This window comes from Aedes albopictus, chromosome 2 (genome assembly GCF_035046485.1).
Source record: "Aedes albopictus strain Foshan chromosome 2, AalbF5, whole genome shotgun sequence".
In the NCBI taxonomy this organism is placed as follows: domain Eukaryota; kingdom Metazoa; phylum Arthropoda; class Insecta; order Diptera; family Culicidae; genus Aedes; species Aedes albopictus.
Genome location: NC_085137.1, coordinates 398928027 through 398947650, shown reverse-complemented (window position 1 = coordinate 398947650; position 19624 = coordinate 398928027). Strand labels below are relative to the sequence as shown.

The 19624-nt window shown below is 41.2% G+C and overlaps 1 protein-coding gene across 1 annotated transcript in view; it reads right to left on the bottom strand.

The window, feature by feature from the left end:
* The window catches only part of LOC115253635 (putative mediator of RNA polymerase II transcription subunit 26), a 95892-nt gene extending 78938 nt beyond the window's left edge, over window positions 1-16954 (bottom strand). Inside the window, exon 1 of the mRNA XM_029879332.2 lies at window positions 16278-16954. Coding sequence (XP_029735192.1) covers window positions 16278-16688 — 411 coding nt within the window. The 5' untranslated portion in view covers window positions 16689-16954. The remainder of the gene's footprint in view (window positions 1-16277) is intronic.
* Between the last annotated feature and the right edge of the window lie 2670 nt (window positions 16955-19624).

The following is a 19624-nucleotide window of genomic DNA, read 5'->3' as shown; positions in this document are numbered from 1 at the left end:
TTGTCTTGACGAAATTTGGATTTTAAATTTAGATTTCGTTTTGCTATCACTTCAAACTATTGTAAAAAATATTTTTTTAAGTTATTTTAAAACTTCTAGGCAACCTTGTATAATAACTCTAAGGGTATATCATTAGTGTAATTATCTTATGGTATTCAGGATGTCATAACAATCGAAAAACCCTTGTATTTAACGATTTTTCCGTATTTTCGTACTGATAACAAAAACAGATATCAATTTGCTATCACTGATAGCAGGAATTGTTTTCAACTTGCTGTTACGGGAACATTTTCCTGCTCTCATTTTTGTTTTTTTAACCGTTAAAACGACCAAAACGACAACAACCTGAGTTATCATACTTTGCAATATCACAACATCAAAATTTGTTTTCAATTTGCTGTCAGGCTTTGCTCGAGTAATAGTTCAGAAGTATTTATCACTTTACCTTCAATGGAAAAAAAATCGATGGAACAGAATGCCTTCTAATTATTTTTAATTATAATAATTACTCTTTTCATAGAGTCTCATGAATCTTATGCAAACAACAACACTGTCACAAATAGATGAAACAGTTTCAGACTGCAAATCTCTCTGATAAAGACACATAACTTAACCTAACAATACTGATATACGAATCAAAATCAGTCACTCTACATAGGCGATTGATACATTTGCTAGCACACCTACTAAACATGTTACTGGGCCTTATTATGAATATCACTTCACGGTGAAAATCGATCACGGTGACACATTGCGAATCCACGGTGAAAAAGTTGTGGGTTAATCAAATGGGAATCACTTTCGCCGTCCTTATCACAGGTGTCACTTTTTTGTTTTCACCGTGAAGTGACACTCGTAATCTCACACTGTCTCCAGTCACGCCAATGATAGATGTGCACTTTTTATCACTAAAGAATAATATTTTTCTCGTTGGCTAAATTATCATTTGCCACAAAACATTAAAAATAGTTGAAAATAGTGACTTTTCAACAGAAAAAGTGACTTTAGTTGAAACAGCATGAAAATAGTGACTTTTTAGTGACTGACCCGAAAATAGTGACCAAGTCACTAAATAGTGACTCGCTACCAGGCCTGTGAGTGCTTTTCTTACCAGGTGCATACATGGGTGCATACTAGGCTTTAGTGGTTACATAAGAGCCGAGAAAAGTGCTATGACTTGGTGGCATAGAAGCTGCTCGCACAGCATATACATGTGGGTTAAGTTCGCCAGATTCATTGGTATAGGGCTTGCATAGAAGCCTCCGTCCATATGTAGAACACAGTTACTCAGCATTAAGCCATATTGAGGACGGTTTGTTGACGTTTACATTCACAATAAATGTTAGTTGGGCAGTTTTTTTTTATTACGGCCTTCAAAGCGCTGCTGGTTTGTGGATTTGTCAGTATTACGAATTGCGCAGCTGTTTTGTTCGTGGGGACTCCTATTCGATTTGTTCAAGTTTTCACATCTTCTGGGAAATCTTTCGGAGTTGGAATAGCTGCAGTAAGGGCAGCCCCAGTGACAAGTGATTGATTACTGAAAACCGAGTTTGGTAGCAAGCTGTATGGTGTTTGTATTGCAGCCGTTTATTAGCTTATGGTTTATATTTGACTAGCTTCCCTTTTATTCAACGTTGACTGCTTCAATTCGATGGTTACACAACAGAACGCAAATGACCGAAGCTTATAGCGCTGAACATGTTAGTGGGGAAGTCCTATAACAATTGTTGGAGGAAATCCTCGAAGAAGTTCCGGGAAAATTTCCGAGGGAACCCCTTGACAAAGTTTTGGAAGAATCTCTGAAGGACTATCTAAAGGAACACCCATACCCATACTCTCAAAGAGGAATCTCTGGAGTACTTCGTGAAGGAATCCATGGATAACTTCTAGAAGGATTTCTTGGAGAAAAAAAAGAATCGCAAGAAGAATTTCTTGTTGCAGGGAGTATTCTTGAAGAAATTCAAGGATGGATTTCCGACTAAATTCGTGCATTAACTTCTGAAATCTCTGGGAGAAAATTGGGAAAATATTTTCCTGGAGACATCCCTGGAGAAATTCTCGGGTGCATCCCTGCAAAAAGTGATGGCAGCATTTTTTAAATATATGTATGAAGGAACCCCTGAATATTATTTTTGAAGATATCCTGAGAGGAATTTATACTGGAAATACTCCCGGAAGAATTTCTGAACGAATGCCTGCAGAAAAATCCCAGGAAATCCCAGGAAGAATTCCTGGAAGAATCCCAGGAGTAATTCCTGGAGGAATCTCGGGAGGCATACGCAGTGGAAATGCCTGAATTCAAGCCTGGAGGAATGTCTGGGGATATTTCTGAGGCGATTACTAGTGGAATCCTTGGAGGAATCCCTGGAAGAATTTTTAAAGGAATCTGGTAGAATTTCAAGAGAATTCCCTTAAGGAACCCATGGAAGAATTCCTGCAGGAATCTCTGGAGTCCCTAAAGGAACTCTGGGAGGAATTTTTGGAAAAAAAATCTGAAGAAATCCCTTAAGAAATACTTGCAGGATTGCCTGGAGGAATTCCTGAAGGAATACTTGGAAAAGTGCCAGAAGGAATTATTGGAGGAATCTCTGGAAGAATTTCTGGATGCATCTCTGGAGGAATTCCTAGAGAAATTTCTGTAAGAATTCTTGGAGAAATTCCTGAAGAAATTCTGTAAGAAGCTCCTGGAAGCAATGCTGGATAAAATCCTGGAGGAATGTCTGGAGGAATTCCTATGAGAATACCTGGATTTCAGGAGGAACTCCTGGATCAACTCCTGGAGGAATATCTGCAAGAATGCCTAGAGAAATCACTGGATGTTCTCGTGCAGAAAATCTGGGAAAAACCCCTTGAGAAATGGCGGCATGTCTGGATGAATACCTGATGGAATTCCTGTAGGAAAACTTGGATAATTTGTGAATTCTCAGGAAGAATCCAATTCTCGGATGAATCTTTGGAGGAATTCCGGAGGAAATACCTGGCAGAATTCCTGGAAATTTTTTTGGAGGAATTCCTGTTGGAATTTTTGGGGGAATTCCTGTAGAAATTCTTGAAGGAGCTAATGAAAGCATTCCTGAATGAATTTCTGGGGCAAGTCTAGCAGGAGTTCCTAAAGGAATGCGTGGAGGGATTCCGGAAGGAATGCCTGGAGAAATTCGTGGGAAAACCCCTAGAGGAATTCTGGAAAGAATCCCTGGAGAAATTTGTGATGAAATATCTTGAAGTATTCCCCCAGGAATACCTAAAAAATATCTGGTGAAATTCCTGGTGGAATCGATGTAGAAATCACTGGAGGAGTCCCTTGTGGAACTCCTGGAAGAATTCCTGTTATATACCTGGTAGAATAGCTAGCTGGAGGAATTTTAGGATGAACGCTTAGCGGAATCCCAAGCGGCATCCCTAGAAGAATTCCTAGAGAAATTTTTGAAGGAAAGCCTGGACAAATCCCTAGAGGAATGCCAGAAGGAAGTCTTGGAAGAATTCCTGGGAAAACTCTAGGGAGAATCCCCTGTAGGAATTACTGTGGGAATTCCTGGAAGAATTCTTTGAAGAATCACTGAAGCTATTTCAAGAAGAATCTCTGGAATAGTTCTTAGGAGAATCCCTGAAACATTTCCTAGAGGAATTCTTGGGGGTAGAGTTACTGGAGGTATCTCTAGAGGAATTCTTGGAGGAATTTCCGGAGGATTCTCTTTTGAAATCCCTATAGAAGTTCCTGCAGCAATTTTCGGAGGAGTCTGTGGAGGAATTCCTGAAGGGAGAATTCTTGTATAAAGGAGGAGTCTTTGGAGGATTTCCTGGAGCACTTCCTTGAGGAATCCCAAAAAGTATTCCTGCAGAAATCGTTCTCCTCGGGATTCCGTTAAGAGTTTCTTATGGGGATTCACGGGGAGCTCATTATTGGCATTCCTTCGATAATTTCCTCCTAGGATTTCACTCTTTGGGGACACCACCGGATATTCTTTCTCGCAGTGAGTTCCTTTTGGGGATTCTTTGTGAATATTCCTCTAGGAATTCCTTATGGTGATTCCGCTGGGGATTCGCTTTGAAGATTCCAACAGGATTTTTTCTCTCCCAGCATGTCCCTTTGTGAATTCCGCACGAGGTTCCGTTTGGGTAATCCCTCAGGAGTTCGTTTTTGGGGAATTCCCTAAAGTTCCTCCATTAGTTGCCCTGAGGATTTTCCTCTGAGGATTTCTCCAGGAACTCTCTCCGGGGAGTTCCTCCAGCAAAACTTACTCAAATTTTGTCAGGAAATCCTTCATTAATTACTCCAGTGATTCTTGTAGGAATCGCTCCAAAGTTTTTTTGAATGTATTTCTCCAGCGATACTTCCAGGGATCCCTCAAGGAATTCCTTCAGATATTCCTCTAAAACTTCCTGAAGGATTTCTTACTGGGATTCTTCTGAAATTCCCGAACTTCCTCCAGGAATTCCTTTGAAAATCCTCCAGCAATTTTTCTAGACCTTCCTCCAGAGTATCCTCTAGCGATTCCTATGAAACTGCTCACAGAGTTTCTCTGAGACTCATCCTGGAATATTTCAAGAATTCGTCCAGAGATTCCTCCAGAAATTTCACCAGGGAATATTCCTGTGATTTCTCCGGGGATTCCTGCAGGGATTCCTCTAGGAATTTCACGAAAGATTTCTCCTACAGGCATTCCTTTAGGAATTCCTCCAAGAATCCTACAGGATTTCTTTTATGGATTCCTCCAGGGGTTTCTTCGAAATTCCAGGACTTCCTACAAGGTTATCTCTAAGAATTCCTTCAAGACTTCTCAAGGGATGCCACCAGGAATTCCTATAGGGTTTACTCCATTCCTATGACTCACTCAGGACTCTCTACTGGGTTTGTTCCAGGGGCTCCTGCTTGGATTACCCCTTGTATTTCTCCAAAGATTCCTTCAGGAATTTCTCCAGGGATTCTTCCAGAAATTCCTTCAGTTATTCCTTCGGGGGCTCCTTCGAGGGTTCCCCGGAAATTCCTCCAGGAATTCTCTAAGGGACTAGTGCAGGAATTCCTCCGGCGGTTCTTCCAGGAATCCCTTTAGAAGTTCGTTCAGGGATATTTCTTAAAACTTCTTCAAGAACTACTCCAAGGATTCCTCCGATGATTCTTCCAGGATTTTTTTTTTCCAAACATTCCTCCAGGAATTGCTCCGGGAACTTCTTCAAAAACTCCTCCAGGGAAGTTTTTTTTTTATCTGTTTTAACGAGATTTTTAGCCCTAGGCTAGTTCCTCTCGGGACCCACGCTTTACTTCCCTTCCGAAGGAAGAACTCACATTTTGCGAGTTTGTCGGGAGTGGGATTCGATCCCAGGTCCTCGGCGTGATAGTCAAGTGTTATAACCATCACACCAGGTCCGCTCCACATCCAGGGAAGTTTTCCAGGGTTTTAAAGTAAATTTTCCAAAGATTCTTCCAGTAATTGCACCGGGAACTCCTCCAGAAATTTCAGGATTCCTCCAGAAATTCCTAATAACTTTATTTATGACAGTAGTAGAGCGATTGCAATGTGAAATTTTTTAAAGCACTTGGCGTTTTCTACCCTACTTAATTGTATCACAACCACGCTGACAAGAGGTGACCTGTGGGATTTTTTGTCTAAAAGTGTAACTTTTCCCATAGTAAATCGTATGCAAACTTTGAACCGATTACGTTGAAATTTTCCACAGTTCATACTTTCAAATCCACTCAACGTACTATTCTGCCTTCTAACTATAATCTCCCATTACACATGCATAACTTTCTTTGTGTTTTTTTTTCACAGTAAGCTTCTTTAATTCAAAAAAAAAACAAATCTTAAAATTTACAATTCCACACATCCGTACCCAGAGCAGCCAGACGATGAACCGTCTTCTATTTTCTATGCTAGTTCGTTTCATTCATTTGTTATTGTTATTATATTTGAAGCTGTTTCTCGACCGACTTAAGATCTTTCCCTGCTTTTCCCCTCCGTTTTGTCGTTAGCTCTCTACTACCAAAACGGACGTGCCGTTGTGTCGCCGTTGCTTGTCTTAATGTCGCACTATGTGTACGTTAGTATGGGACACGCTTGTATGGAAAAAATAAATCCTCGCTCCAGTCGACTTTTTAGATCCCATTTAGTTCCCATATGAACTGTACAAAATTTCAGCGCAATCGGTGAAACTATAATTTAGCGCAAGCGGTTCAAAGTTTTCATAGGATTTACTATGGGAAAAGTTACACTTTCAAACAAAAAATCCCAGAGGTCGCCCTTTGTCTCCTTAATTCAAATCGATCAACGCTTCCTGTAGAAATAACATTGATGAAACTTTCCTTCGAAGACCGCAAAACGATTGGGTGCTTGTGGAAAAAGTTATTGATTTATTACCAATTAGTGATCCAACGAACGGCTTTTTGTTTTGTTTTATCAGCAGCACTGCTGCTGCCGTTGTTACATGGGGTGGCGGGAGGCATCACCACCCCCAGAAACAGCAGCAGCCAAGGCAGCAGCTACAGTGCTGCTAATAAAACAAAACAAAAAGCCGCTCGTTGGATCACTAATCGGTAATAAATCAATAACTTTTTCCACAAGCATCCAATCGTTTTGCGGTCTTCGAAGGAAAGTTTCAAAAATGATTTTTCTACAAGGAGCATTGATCGATTTGAATTAAGGGGACAAAGGGCGACCTCTGGGATTTTTTATCTGAAAGTGTAACTTTTCCCATAGTAAATCCTATGAAAACTTTGAACCGCTTGCGCTAAATTATAGTTTCACCAATTGCGCTGAAATTTTGCACAGTTTATATGGGACCTAAATGGAATCGAATAAGTCGACTGGAGCGAGAATTTGATGTTTGTCCCATACTAGTGTACGTGTTTTGCTGTGTCGATGCCCTACCAGTATAATTATTATATTTTTCCATCGCTATTCGGTTATTTTCATTTTTCATTTATTCTTTTTATACTGTTATGGCCGCTATTCTAGGTCGAACCCCAGACCAACAACGAGTCAGCAACTCGCTGTATTAACAATAACATAGCGTCGTCGTCGACAGCGGTCCGCTGTTAGGTTTATCTTACCGAAGCCAACAGCAAAGCATATTTTTATATTATTTTATTTCATCGAATGACTTTCTGGAATTTTACGACTGCTTCCCTCCCATGCCTCGAGAAACAGCACACGAAATCGCTTTTCTTATTTTTGTGTTCCGTTGGATAAAATGTATAAAACTCTACAATAAAGTCGTTTCATTCTCGTAAAAGATAATCTCTTGCCAGTAAGCAGACTTCGAACACGTTCGATGCCACCAGCTTTCAATCGTTTATTTGAAGCCGAACGAAATCGTTCAATGACGGTTGGGAATCGGTTTATGACACATGCATGTTGGTAAGAGCTTTACGCAAACGACAATACTGTCTATCAGGGTATGCAGCAGCAATGAAAAAAAAAAATGAAAAAAAAAACATCTCGTTCTAGTATACTTTTCATGCTGGTCCTATATCAACTGTACAAAATTTCAGCTCGATCGAAAACAAATGATTTTTTAAAAAAATTGCTGTAGATAATTGTCCAAAGATTTATTAGGTTTTTTTTCAAATCTTTTTTTACAATTCGTTCAATATAATATAATATGTAATATAATATAATATGTAATTCCAGTAATAATTAATTAATATAATGATTTAATTAAATAATATAATTCAAGTAAGGCCTTAATCTTTTTCTCCAAGTGTTCAAGAACTTCTCCAAGGATATTTGTCAAGATACGTTTCCAAAGATGCCTCCAGGAAATTATCAAAGTCAAATCAATCCTACAAGGATGAACACATGTATCCCCAAAGGATTCCTGCACAAATCTTCTCAATGGGCGCTACAAAAGTTTACACAAAACCTCCTGCAGAAATTCCTTCAAAGAAATCTGTAGAAATTCTTTTCAGATTGGTTTTTAATTTGAATCAAAGAATTTTAGAGAAATTTTTTGGGGTTTCCGCCATTGATTCCTTTGAGAAAACATCCTGGCATTACATAATAAATTGGTAGAACCGCGCGCGACACTGTCGGCCATGATGGATTTCGATTTGACGTTTTGCTGACACGCACACTACTACACAAATTGCCTGTAATTTTCGTTTGCATCATTCAGCAACGTGTACACTGGCAAACGTCAAAGCGATCGAACACTAGCGCATCTGGTGGAACGATCGCGCAAATCAAATGAAATTTGCATTGATCGTTAAACGCATGTGCCAAGCCGTTTTGAAGAGTGTTACGTCTGTTTGTCTATGGTGTGTTCTTCCTGATAGCTGTGCGCAATAGGAATAAGTTTGTTTACCAAAAGAACCCTGGCTTTTTCACACGTTATGCGAGGTATGCACTTCAAACGGAATCCCTCAAGTAATTTTCGTTCAGTGCATTATTTTCCCGTGACCCCCAGCCACAACAGCAGCTGCAACATTGTTGGTGGCTGTTTGAGCCCGTTGAAGTTGATCATCAATAATAACTTCTTTTCTCGATCAGCCTAGATAGCTGTGTAGTGTCGCTAGCGATTGTCTCAATTGGCTAAGAATAACACTACGGGCCGCTTGTTCCGGTGGTAAGAGTCCACCAACAGGTGACCCCTAATTCATGGTGTGATGCGGCTTCATGCTTACCGTGCCTAGGAATGAATGGCTAGGGGGGTCTAATAAAAACCTAACCGCAAACGGAGCCCGTGGAGTACCGGAGCGCCCTCCACAGTATGTTGCCCTTACTGCGCTAACCGGAGCAATGGTGCAGTGGACTTTGTGTTTCTCCGAGACAATCAGCTGCCTTTCTGTAGTGGGGTTATGAACATGTTGTTAATTAGTTTAAATTTTCACCTATATGGTTTCGCATTATGCGATTTACACAGTGTATTCTGTGTATCCTCGCCTTTGGCGTTTTCCAATCGATACCGATCTGGTTTTGTTGCTGCTGTTCTTTGTTGTACTGTTGTTGCGAAGAGTTTAATCTTGCCTAGTTTGGGTAGTGGCTACGGTTAGGATAGCTCAGATCAATCTTCAGCATAAAAGAACAGCAACAATCAATCTTTACAGACTTATGCAAAATGGTTCAGCCCAAGTGGCCTTGGTCCAAGAACCTTACTTCCGTAAGGGGAATTTCTATCTAGGAAACCTTGTGAACCCGGTGTTTGCTACTTTCAGTAAACATGAATGGCAAATTCGCGTGTCATGCCTCGAACCTGTGTGCTTGTCAACAACGCAATAGTTGCTACACTCATTTCTGAACTAATCACCAGAGATGTATGTGCTATCACAATTGATGTATCTGTTGGAAACCTCATCAGGAAATACGTCTATTGTTCGGTTTATTTACCGCATGATGAACCATGCCCTACGGATCCTGTCAAACAAGTCATCACATACTGTACTTCAAAAGGCCTTCCGCTAATTGTTGGCAGTGATGCTAATGCTCACCATATCATCTGGGGAAGCTCAGGCATTAACTTGAGAGGCTCCAGTTTGATGGAATACTTACACTTATTTACTTAGTACAGATCTTGCATTACTTAACATAGGCAACCGCCCAACCTTCATGGTATCTGCTAGAGAGGAAGTGTTAGACATAACGCTTTGCAGAGATGGCATAGATACACTGATAAACAGCTCTGCGTACACATCTTCAATAAAATGAGCGCCACTCTCTTTTGCTACGAATGTGGACCGGCAACAAACACACATCGCTCAGCCGCAAAACTTTGCGTGAGAGTGCGAATGTGTAAGTTACCACACCAGCTGCGCGAGACGTCGCAGAGCTCAAACTTCTTCTGCGTGAGCTTTGCTCATTTCTGGGAATGTGCTACACATCTGCGCTGACTGAGCTGTAAGTTGTAGCCTCTCGGCAGTACAGAGTAGCGCAGCGCTGTGATGTGAGCTGTGTGTTGGACTGTACTTTCTCTTGCTTTCCTGCGCTCACCGTCGTGCGCGATGCGACAACGATGCCGAGCGCGTGCAGTCGGACCACGCAGAAGATAATTCTTTACACGCATTCTTTCTCATCATGCAGGCTGTGTGTAATGTGTATTTTTTTATCTTCTCACTTAGCGCTCTGAGGTGTATGCCATCACTGACGCTTTGCTCTAGTAGAATTAGTCACGAGCTGACCAATTGGCATGTGTCAGATGAAGAATCTTTATCTGACCAACGCTACATCTTTTTGAACATTTAAATGTTACTTCACAAACATTGCGTTTCAGGAATCCCCGGTCAACAAACTGGGATCTTTTTACTGATTTGATTGCGGCCAAATTTCATGGATACTCACCATCCATTGACACTCCGAGTGATTTAGATGATGTCGTGGATACTACAACGATCTTTATCATGGAAGCTTTTGAAGAAGCATGCCCTCTACGGTCTGTGAAGATCACAAGAGGAACCCCTTGGTGGAACTCTGATCTGGCGAAACTCAGGAAACAATGCAGAAAGAGTTGGAACAGCCGACGTTCGGCTGGTTCGGAGGCTTTCCGGTCGACTCGCAAGGCCTACAGGAAAGCTCTCCGGTCTGCTGAACGATCCGGCTGGAAAAACCTTTGTACAAATGTTTCCAGTTTGAGTGAAGTCAGTCGGTTAAATAAAATCCTTGCGAAATCTAAGGATTTCCAAGTGAACGAACTTCGTTTGCCAAATGGCGATCTGACTTCCTCTGATGAGGAGGTTCTGGAATGCTTATTCAGCACACACTTCCCTGGATGTGTGAATATTACATCTTCGGATGAACCTGATGTCTTTTCTTGTAGTTACGATTCCCTGGCTTCGGTTCGCAGTATTGTTACTATAGAATCGATTGAGTGGGCACTTAATAGCTTTGCTCCTTTCAAATCTCCTGGGGCAGATGGGATTTAACCTATTTTGCTTCAGAAGGGATTTGATCATTTCAAACATGTTTTGAAAAAATACCTGTTTGCAGTTTTGCTACAGGGTATATTCCCAAATCATGGCGGGATATTACTGTGAAGTTTATTCCGAAAGTGGGTCGTGCGTCGTATGAAGAAGCAAAGAATTTCAGACCTATCAGTTTGACCTCTTCTCTTCTGAAATGCTTAGAACGCGTTGTGGATCATCACATCCGTGATGTTCATCTGGCCAACGTGCCTCTTCATGTAAACCAACATGCCTACCAATCTGGTAAGTCCACTGCAGTGAATCAATATTCAACCATCGCGCAACAATAATGACAATGTCACAATCTGTATTTGTTGCGACAATCCACCCGATGCGACATAAGCTTGTCCCAACTTGAAAATAATAGGATTAACATCGTACACCACGAATTTAGAGATTTTTAAGCCGTGCATTGCGATTTTTGAACGGTAACTTCGAGTCGGTAAACACTGCAACTCTGGTGAAGCTCTATCATCAAACAGTTTTGACTTTGGGTTAGTAATAATTGATTTTTCACGAGTTGAAAAGTACGCAACAAATTCAGCTTCCGTTTTGTCTGCAACAAAAAATTTCGAGATCATGTTATCTGTTACCAGTAGGGATAAAGAATAATCGTCGCGCCTTCTTTGTTGCTTGTTTTGTGCCTCTTTTGTCTAACAATTATCTTCACTGGTCCACTGTGACTCTTTTACACAAGATTGTTTACGATATCGTGAAAGCATTTGCTCGAAATCAATCTTGTTTGGGTGTTTTCTTAGATATCGAGGTTGCCTTTGACAATGTGTGCCTATCGATGCCATATTGGAAGCCGCTCGGAGTCATGGTATATTTCCAATGATTTACAATTGGATTCATCAAATGCTCAAAAACCGATATCTCTTCTCGACTTTGCGTCTAGCAGGGATTAGGAAATTGAATGTTTGTGGATGCCCCCAAGGGGGAATCTTGTGACCGCTTTCGTGGAATCTCGTAGAGGATACGCTATTGAGGCAACTCAATAATAGCGGTTTTCCTACTTATGGTTTTGCCGACGACTACCTAACATTGTTAGTTGGTATGTGTATCACCACCCTTTTCGACTTGATGCAAAGCGCCCTTCAGGTAGTTGAGGGTTGGTGTCGCCAATATGGCCTTTCGGTAAATCCGAGTAAAACATCTATTGTTCTTCTCACAGAAAAGCGAAATCGTATTGGCGTTCGACCTTTGCGTCTCTTCGATTCTGAAATCGATGTGACTGAACAGGTAAAGTACGTTGAAGTCATTCTTGATTCCAAGCTTTCCTGGACGCCTCACTGTGAGTTCAGAATCAAGAAAGCCTGTATGGCCGTCGGGAAATGCCAGCGAACCTTTGGTACAACTTGGGGTCTAAAACCCAAGTATATCAAATGGATTTACACAACTGTTGTTCGTCCATATTGGCATATGGATGTCTTGTGTGGTGGCAAAAGGGCGAAGTGAGAACAATCCAATCAAAATTAGGCCATCTCCAAAGAATGTGCTTAATGGCGATGTCTGGAGCGTTCTCTTCAACTCCCACGGCAGCGATCGAGGTTCTCTTTGACGTTGCTCCACTACACAACACATTCATCTCAAACAAGAAGCACTTTCTTGCACTTACCGTCTATGGGTACTCGGTCTACTAGAGGAAACTCCTGTGAACCGCACATCAGCACACACCTCGTTGTTTCCACTTTTGGTGAATTGGGACATAATTGTTCTTGCTCCAAGTGATCTTACAATTGCTTGTAATTTTCCATATAGGATATTTTCAACGAAATTCCCTTCCCGGGAAGAGTGGACATCTGGATATCTGGAGAGAAGTATTTCAGACGGCATCGTATGTTACACTGATGGCTCCCTTCTCGAAGGTCGAGCAGGTGCTGGTGTTTATTCTCGTGAGCTAAGGTTGTATCAGTCTTACTCACTTGGTAGACACTGCACCGTTTTTCAGGCCGAAATCTTTGCTCTTATGTGCGGAGTGCAATCAGCACTTCAGCAGCACGTAATGGGCAAAGTAATATACTTCTGTTCAGATAGTCAGGCTGCTATTAAAGCACTTGCTTCGGCCAACTCCAGGTCGAAGATAGTTATCGCTTGTCGAACTCAAATCGAGGAGCTGAATTCAGCAAACGCTGTTCACCTTGTATGGGTGCCTGGCCATTCTTCCATCGCTGGAAATGAATTGGCTGATGAGTTAGCTCGCACTGGAGCATCACATGACTTCCAGCCAGCTGTTCCGATATCGAGCCAGCTGTTCCGATATCGAAGTGTTGGGTAAAGCTTCAGATTCACATCTGGGCTGCTACCCAACACAGACAATACTGGAATAGTTTGGAGTCATGTCGTCAAACCAAATTGTATTGTACTAAGTCATCTCCAAGGGTGGCAAGGTATCTTACAAATCTGTCAAAGCAGAATTGCAGCGTTCTGGTCAAAGCATTGACTGGCCACTGCCGACTCAGCTATCACATGGCGAATATTCAGCAAGCTGATTCATTTGCGTGTGATAGCTATGAATCCGATTATGGAACTTCGTATCATTTGATATGTGACGGTCCAGTTTTTGCGCAACTGCGTTTCCGAGTATTCGGTAAACATTAATAAGTGTGAAACTGACTTCAGAGACCTGAATATTCAGGATATTCTGTTGTTCTTAACCCGCTGTGGTAAAGAGCTATAGGCTTTCTTTCGCTTTACGCGTTATTACAGTGCCCTTTTCAGGGCGTTGTTTGAACCATTGTGGTACGCTTATGCGTTAGTATCCTCGTCCAGGGTACTTTTCCTATTTCCCTACCTGTCCTTATCCCCATCTTTATCCTTATTTCCTTACTTTTCCCTCAGGTAGATGATGAAATAGGCTATTAATTTGGCGATGGCACAAATGTCCCAAATGGAGGATAACGTGCCTCTGGAGCCGGTCTTCTGATACCTGATACCTGATATTTCATACAAAAGTGCAAAGTTTGACGATATGGTACTCGGTTTCTAGTAAACCGAATTGGCTGAAATTTTGATAGCCGACATGGAATCACGAGAATATTTATTTCGAGATTGATTTGTATGAAATTGATTTATTTCTGTTCACTACTTCCAAAGTTACAAATATACGGCGTGACAAAATAATAAAACCAGAATTTTATGATGGTTATTTGTGGTCAATTCAATAAAAATATACCCAAGTTTGAATGGCATCGTTTTTTAGTATTTGTTTATCAATCAACCATCAGATACTTTGATAATGGCAATCTGAAAGTGATCCTAAATACTATTTTGTAGTTTCGTATATCTGTAATTTTTGATGTAGTGAACAGAACTCAATCAATTAAATACAAATCAAAATTCACGTCCATTGCGACTGTTAAAATTTTAGCCAAATCGGTTCACTAGAAACCGAGCATCAAATCGTCAAACTTAACCATGTTGTGTGAAAAATGGCTGATGGTCTTTTGTTTTGTCCGACACTGTAAAAGTTTGGTTTCCAATTTCTTTCAAAATATAATTTTCATGTACATTGGAAAGAGGGCCTTATTATCAGGAACAACTTCGTAGAACATGGTTTCCCAAACTGTGGGTCGCGACCCCCCAAGGGGGTCGCTGGGCTTCATTCAGGGGGTCGCAAGGGACAGTAAAATATATCACTGTAAAAGGAATTTCTATAGTGGGTCGCAAAAACAACGTCTGCTGGCAAAAGGGGGTCGCGCGACCTGAAAGTTTGGGAACCTATGTCGGAGAAGATCATATTTGTCTAAAAAATCATTTGAAGGCGCTGAATGCATCTTTCCTCGTAAATCTGGTTCGTGGACCACTGTACTGTAACTTCAATTCTAGTGCTCCAATCTTTATGAACTTTGGAATGTGTATTGTCTAACTAATATACTTACAGAATTTCAGATCATCCAATAACAGGAGTTCAATTTTCCGATCCCCGCAAGGTATGTAACCCCATATAGAAAATAGTTGAAGTTTTATGACAAAGGCATTTTAAAGTAGACCAGTTCAAAAACTTCTTCTTATGCGTATATATTCCATGCGTTGGGATCGTTAGAACAGGATGACTTTGGGTATTTTTCGCTGTTTTATTTGTTTGGTGATCCATGATGGGTTTCTTAAAAAACTTGGCATTACAATTCACTTGATTAGGAAAATATTTTAAGCCAATTTTGAGTTCACCAGGTTTTAGAAAATATCCTGTCCATAAACTACATAGGCTCATTTTTGGCCATCTCAGAAACCCCCCTCCCCCCTCGTAGACTTTTGTCCATACAAAATTTTAGAAATTTGTATGGAGCGTATACTTTGGCCAGACTCCCCCAGCGTCTACGTAGTTTATGGACGTGCCCTGAAGAAGATCGTAAGTTGCCGGAAGTTCACAGAAGGTATATTTCTAAAATTTCTTAAATCCAGCTTTTGTGTGAAATTGAATCGAATCGAAACTATCATTAGAGAGATGTGGATGGCGAAATGAGGATAGCTAATGTAAATAATAAAGAAAGACAGCTTGAGCGTCGGCGGCACTTGTAAATGCGCTGTCATAGTGACGCGCCATGCGAAACGTGCGCGGGAGCGATACCCGCAAAGCTGAACGTCTGAGATACACGAAAAAAAAAACAGATTACCTAAAAAATACGTTGAAAGAACGCAAAAATAAGTAAACCGCTTGAACTTTTTACCCAGCAGTTGGTTGTTTCCTCGCTCTCCCGCTCGCAATGTTGTCAAAAACAAAGGAGAAGCAGCGAGTCCGTGCGAGAAGCCAAATTTGGGTTTTTTGCCGTTTACCCAAAAGTGGGTTTATTTCAACCCACTAGGGTACTTCGAAAGTCTACGCTAGGTAGAAAGAACTTTGCGATGGGTTGCACTTTTCTGCCGAGATCAAACGGAAACAACCCACTCAGAGCTTTAACGCGGTATAGCCAAATTTGGGTTCTCGTACGGAAGAGCCGATATGAGTGAAAAGAATCTATATTTGGGTTGATTTCTGGTTCCGTGTAGGAAGCCCTTTGATTATAACGCATCCGTGCCCGCAAACGCGTTACTATGTCATTGGCATAATGCCTTTTGTTTACACGTGCGTACGTGTCGTTGTATTTGTAGCCATTACCATCATCGGTAGGACGGTCGGTGTGTACGTGAGACACCACAGCCAGCCGGATCGGATCGGAGAGATTGATGCCATCATCACGGCAGACGACGACGGGTGGGAGCATGCGTACCAGGACGGACAAGGGATAATTAATTTTATGTTTGCAGGCTGGAAGTTTTTCTCGATTGAACCCACAATCTGGACCAAAAAGGTCAAAATGGGCACATGGACCGCATTAATCCGCTCGTCCGTAATCGATTTGGGATGCTTTTTGGGGTATAATGAATCCGTATGTGGACCACTTACCTTATACTGCTGCAGAGTGAGCGATTCCGCCTCTGCAAAGTCATTGTCGTCGGAATCAACATTTTCGATAATGTCCAGCGGCTCATTGTCCACCGGATCGTTGGACAACGGTTGCTGCTGCTGTTGTTGTTGCTGAGGTGGTTGCTGTTGATTTTGAGTTGGATTTTGAGGAGGCTGCTGCTGCTGCTGCTGCAAGCCGCCAGGATGATTGCCATTTCTCATTGCCTGTTGTTGGCTTTGCTGCTGCTGCATTTGATGTGGCGATAGCTGATGGTGTTGTGGCGGCTGCAGCTGTTGGTTGTAATGCATTTGCTGCTGCGGATGCATTCCATACTGTCTCGCATCCGGTTCTGGCAATAGCAAATCATTCCAGTCCGGTTCCGATTTGATGGAGACGGGTTGCTGCATCATTTTGAAAGAGGTCACAGGCGTTCGCGCGACACGAAGGAACCGGAATCCAAAAGCAATCAAACACTCACTCACGAAAACACCTCGCTTTTCGGCCAAACCAATGAACGCACTTTTTCCCGAAGCAACACTATCGAACCGGACGCGCAACCACCACCGATGGAATTAATTTATTTTAATTTGTATGAATTTTTGATGATGAAGGTAATTAAAAAGCGCCCTCGCAAACGCACAAAGAGAAACACCTCCAACCGCAGTGACGTTCCGTACAGAAGTAAACATGGAAGACGAAAAGAGGAAAAAGTGACGGAAGACGCCATCAGCTCAAAAGGAAACGTCAAAAACCTAACGAAGTCGTTCCGACGTAGAGCTGTGCTGATTTGTCTCGATAATTTGAATTAAGGTGAAAAGGAGACCGCAAATTGGGTTGTTTAGTGAATAAAATATTGCTATTTGCTATATCCTAATCGAAAGAGCTCATTTTTCTGAGTATAACGTGATTTTATTGCGATCCAATTCCTTTGTTTTGATGGTTGAATAAACAAAACAAATTTAATTTCTGTGGATAGAATGACAGTTCATTCGATAAAATGACAGTTCGTCCCGAACAAAAAATTTTCCCCATACAAACTTTAAATGCATTTTAAGAATAGTTCCCGGCCACCAAAAAATATGAAATTTTGGATATCGACTAATTTTTAGATGGAGAATCCAATTATGGAATAATCTGAATACCCCTAAAGAACCCAATTCAAACGCAACCGTAAAATAGATGTCCCTTAAGGACAAACGTCTTGAAATCCCGGTTCAACAGTGCATCAAAACTTCAGACGCACAAATCTCAAGAAGCAAGCTTCAAACAACAATGCATTTTATTATTCTGTTCTTGCTCACTTGTAATAAGCTTAAAATAAAAAGCTCAGGTGCGCTGGTTTTGTTTACGAAGAGATTTGTGCCCTCAAAATCGTGAGTAGGTGCCAAAGTCGGCCATTGTGGCGGCCATATTGAGATTCTATTAAGTCTGTCCTTAAAATATTGTCTATCCGGTTGGAATCAGGACAGACATTAAAAAAAATGCAATTTTCTGGGTCCACAAGTGTCGCAACTGTTTCGCATCTAGTGCGATCAGTGCGATGCGCACTACTTTTGACATGATTCAAAAATGTCGCGAGTTGGGTCGCGTCGCGACGTCCGGTTTGGTGGCGGCCCGAAAATAGGGTAACGGTTGAATTTTGGACCCCTAGAGGACATTAATTTGAATTGAAGTCAAAACCAAACAGATTCAGAGGGTATTTACACATAATGATGATGTAAGTATGTTCGTAAAACCCTCCACTGTCCGTTAAAAATACCCACAGGGTCATTTCGGGCTGAAAATTTGATGAAAATAACTGATTTTTGAAGCATCAGTTTTCTCTGTTTTGGACACCCTAATATATTTTGGACCCTCTTCAGTATATATTTTGGACACTCGGTGTTTGAACTCGTTTGAAGCTATTTTGGACGAATTTGCCGCTTGAATATGCTGGATCACATCCTAATTACTTGATTGACAAAGGCTGATTAGACGAACTTTGCGAATTTAATGCGCTAGAATGATAAACGTTTTTGGTTACATCTGCAAGTTTCCACAGCACCGCAATCTCTTTTTGTAAACATGATGCGACACTCGCGCGGATGACGAGATTGGTAAAAATTAATTTCAAGACAAATAAGGATATTTCCAGTGAGGAAATGATTGCTGCCCGTGCAGAGCAATCTTATTTAGCGAATGATTCTGAAAATTTCCGTCATCTCATCATTTAACCTGTGTAAGTTGTGATAATACGACCCAAAGGGTCCAAAATACATGGGGGTCCAAATTATATTGGTTACCCTATGTATTGCAGACTACATCCCAAATTGGACTATCACACTTTTTTTGGTACGCCTAAAAAGTTTGATAAAAATGCACCACGGAGCAACAGACGTCACACTCTCATCGCCTCCCATCGATCGCATTTTTAACGATTGATTCAAATATTCAGTAGTAGATCGATTGATCACTCGCGGCGCTGGTATCATTTTTGCTCTTGTTTGACGTTTGCTCACTACCGTCAACTAGTGGCGGCCCGGCCAAACACAGTATGTTTAGCATTGGGCGATTACGTTTTGTGCAAATGTTCAACAATTTAAAATATTTCAGGCCAAACATGTCTAAAGGTCCTATCTGCAGAAGAGAGGCTCTCTTTGGTTTCCCTCTCTTTCGTTAATATCTCAGCTGTATATTTGTATTATGATTGTCTCCTTGCATTGAACGATGGACAAAACAATCGTCTTTTGAATTGTACTGCAAAAATAGTTGAAAAGTGTACCATTACATTGCAATAATTGAAAGAGAAAGTGAACAAAAAGAGCCTCTCAAATGCAGATAGGACCTATTGAAATGTTTGGCCTGATTTGTTTAAGTACGTCAAACACCAAAGGAAGTAGTAAATAAACAAACCGATTATAGGACACTGCATGAAATTCATTCCATCTCTTTCACTCTTACAGACATTTTGTCAACAACAAGGCCAAGAAACGTCAAACCCCCATACAAATTCAAAACAGTGCAGTGCCCTATTCCATGCACCATCCAAAAAGTGTAACTGACGCTGAAAAATTCTAGCAGCGAAACGAACCAATGTATGCTAAAACTGGTGGGAACATATTGTGGTGTGAACAAATTTCTACAGAGGGTCGAATTCGGTGCAAAAAAGCAATATCAACATCAACATTGAGTTGTCCAAAAAAAGTCTCACGAAACCTACTGCAAGCTTATCCATATACGTGAGAACAAAAGATGTTTACAAAGTTCTTACAGATAGATTAACACGGGAAATCTGAACACAAACCACTACTACACAGGAATTTGGATTGGTCAAATGTCGGTTCGTAAAATGGCTCATTCCATTTTT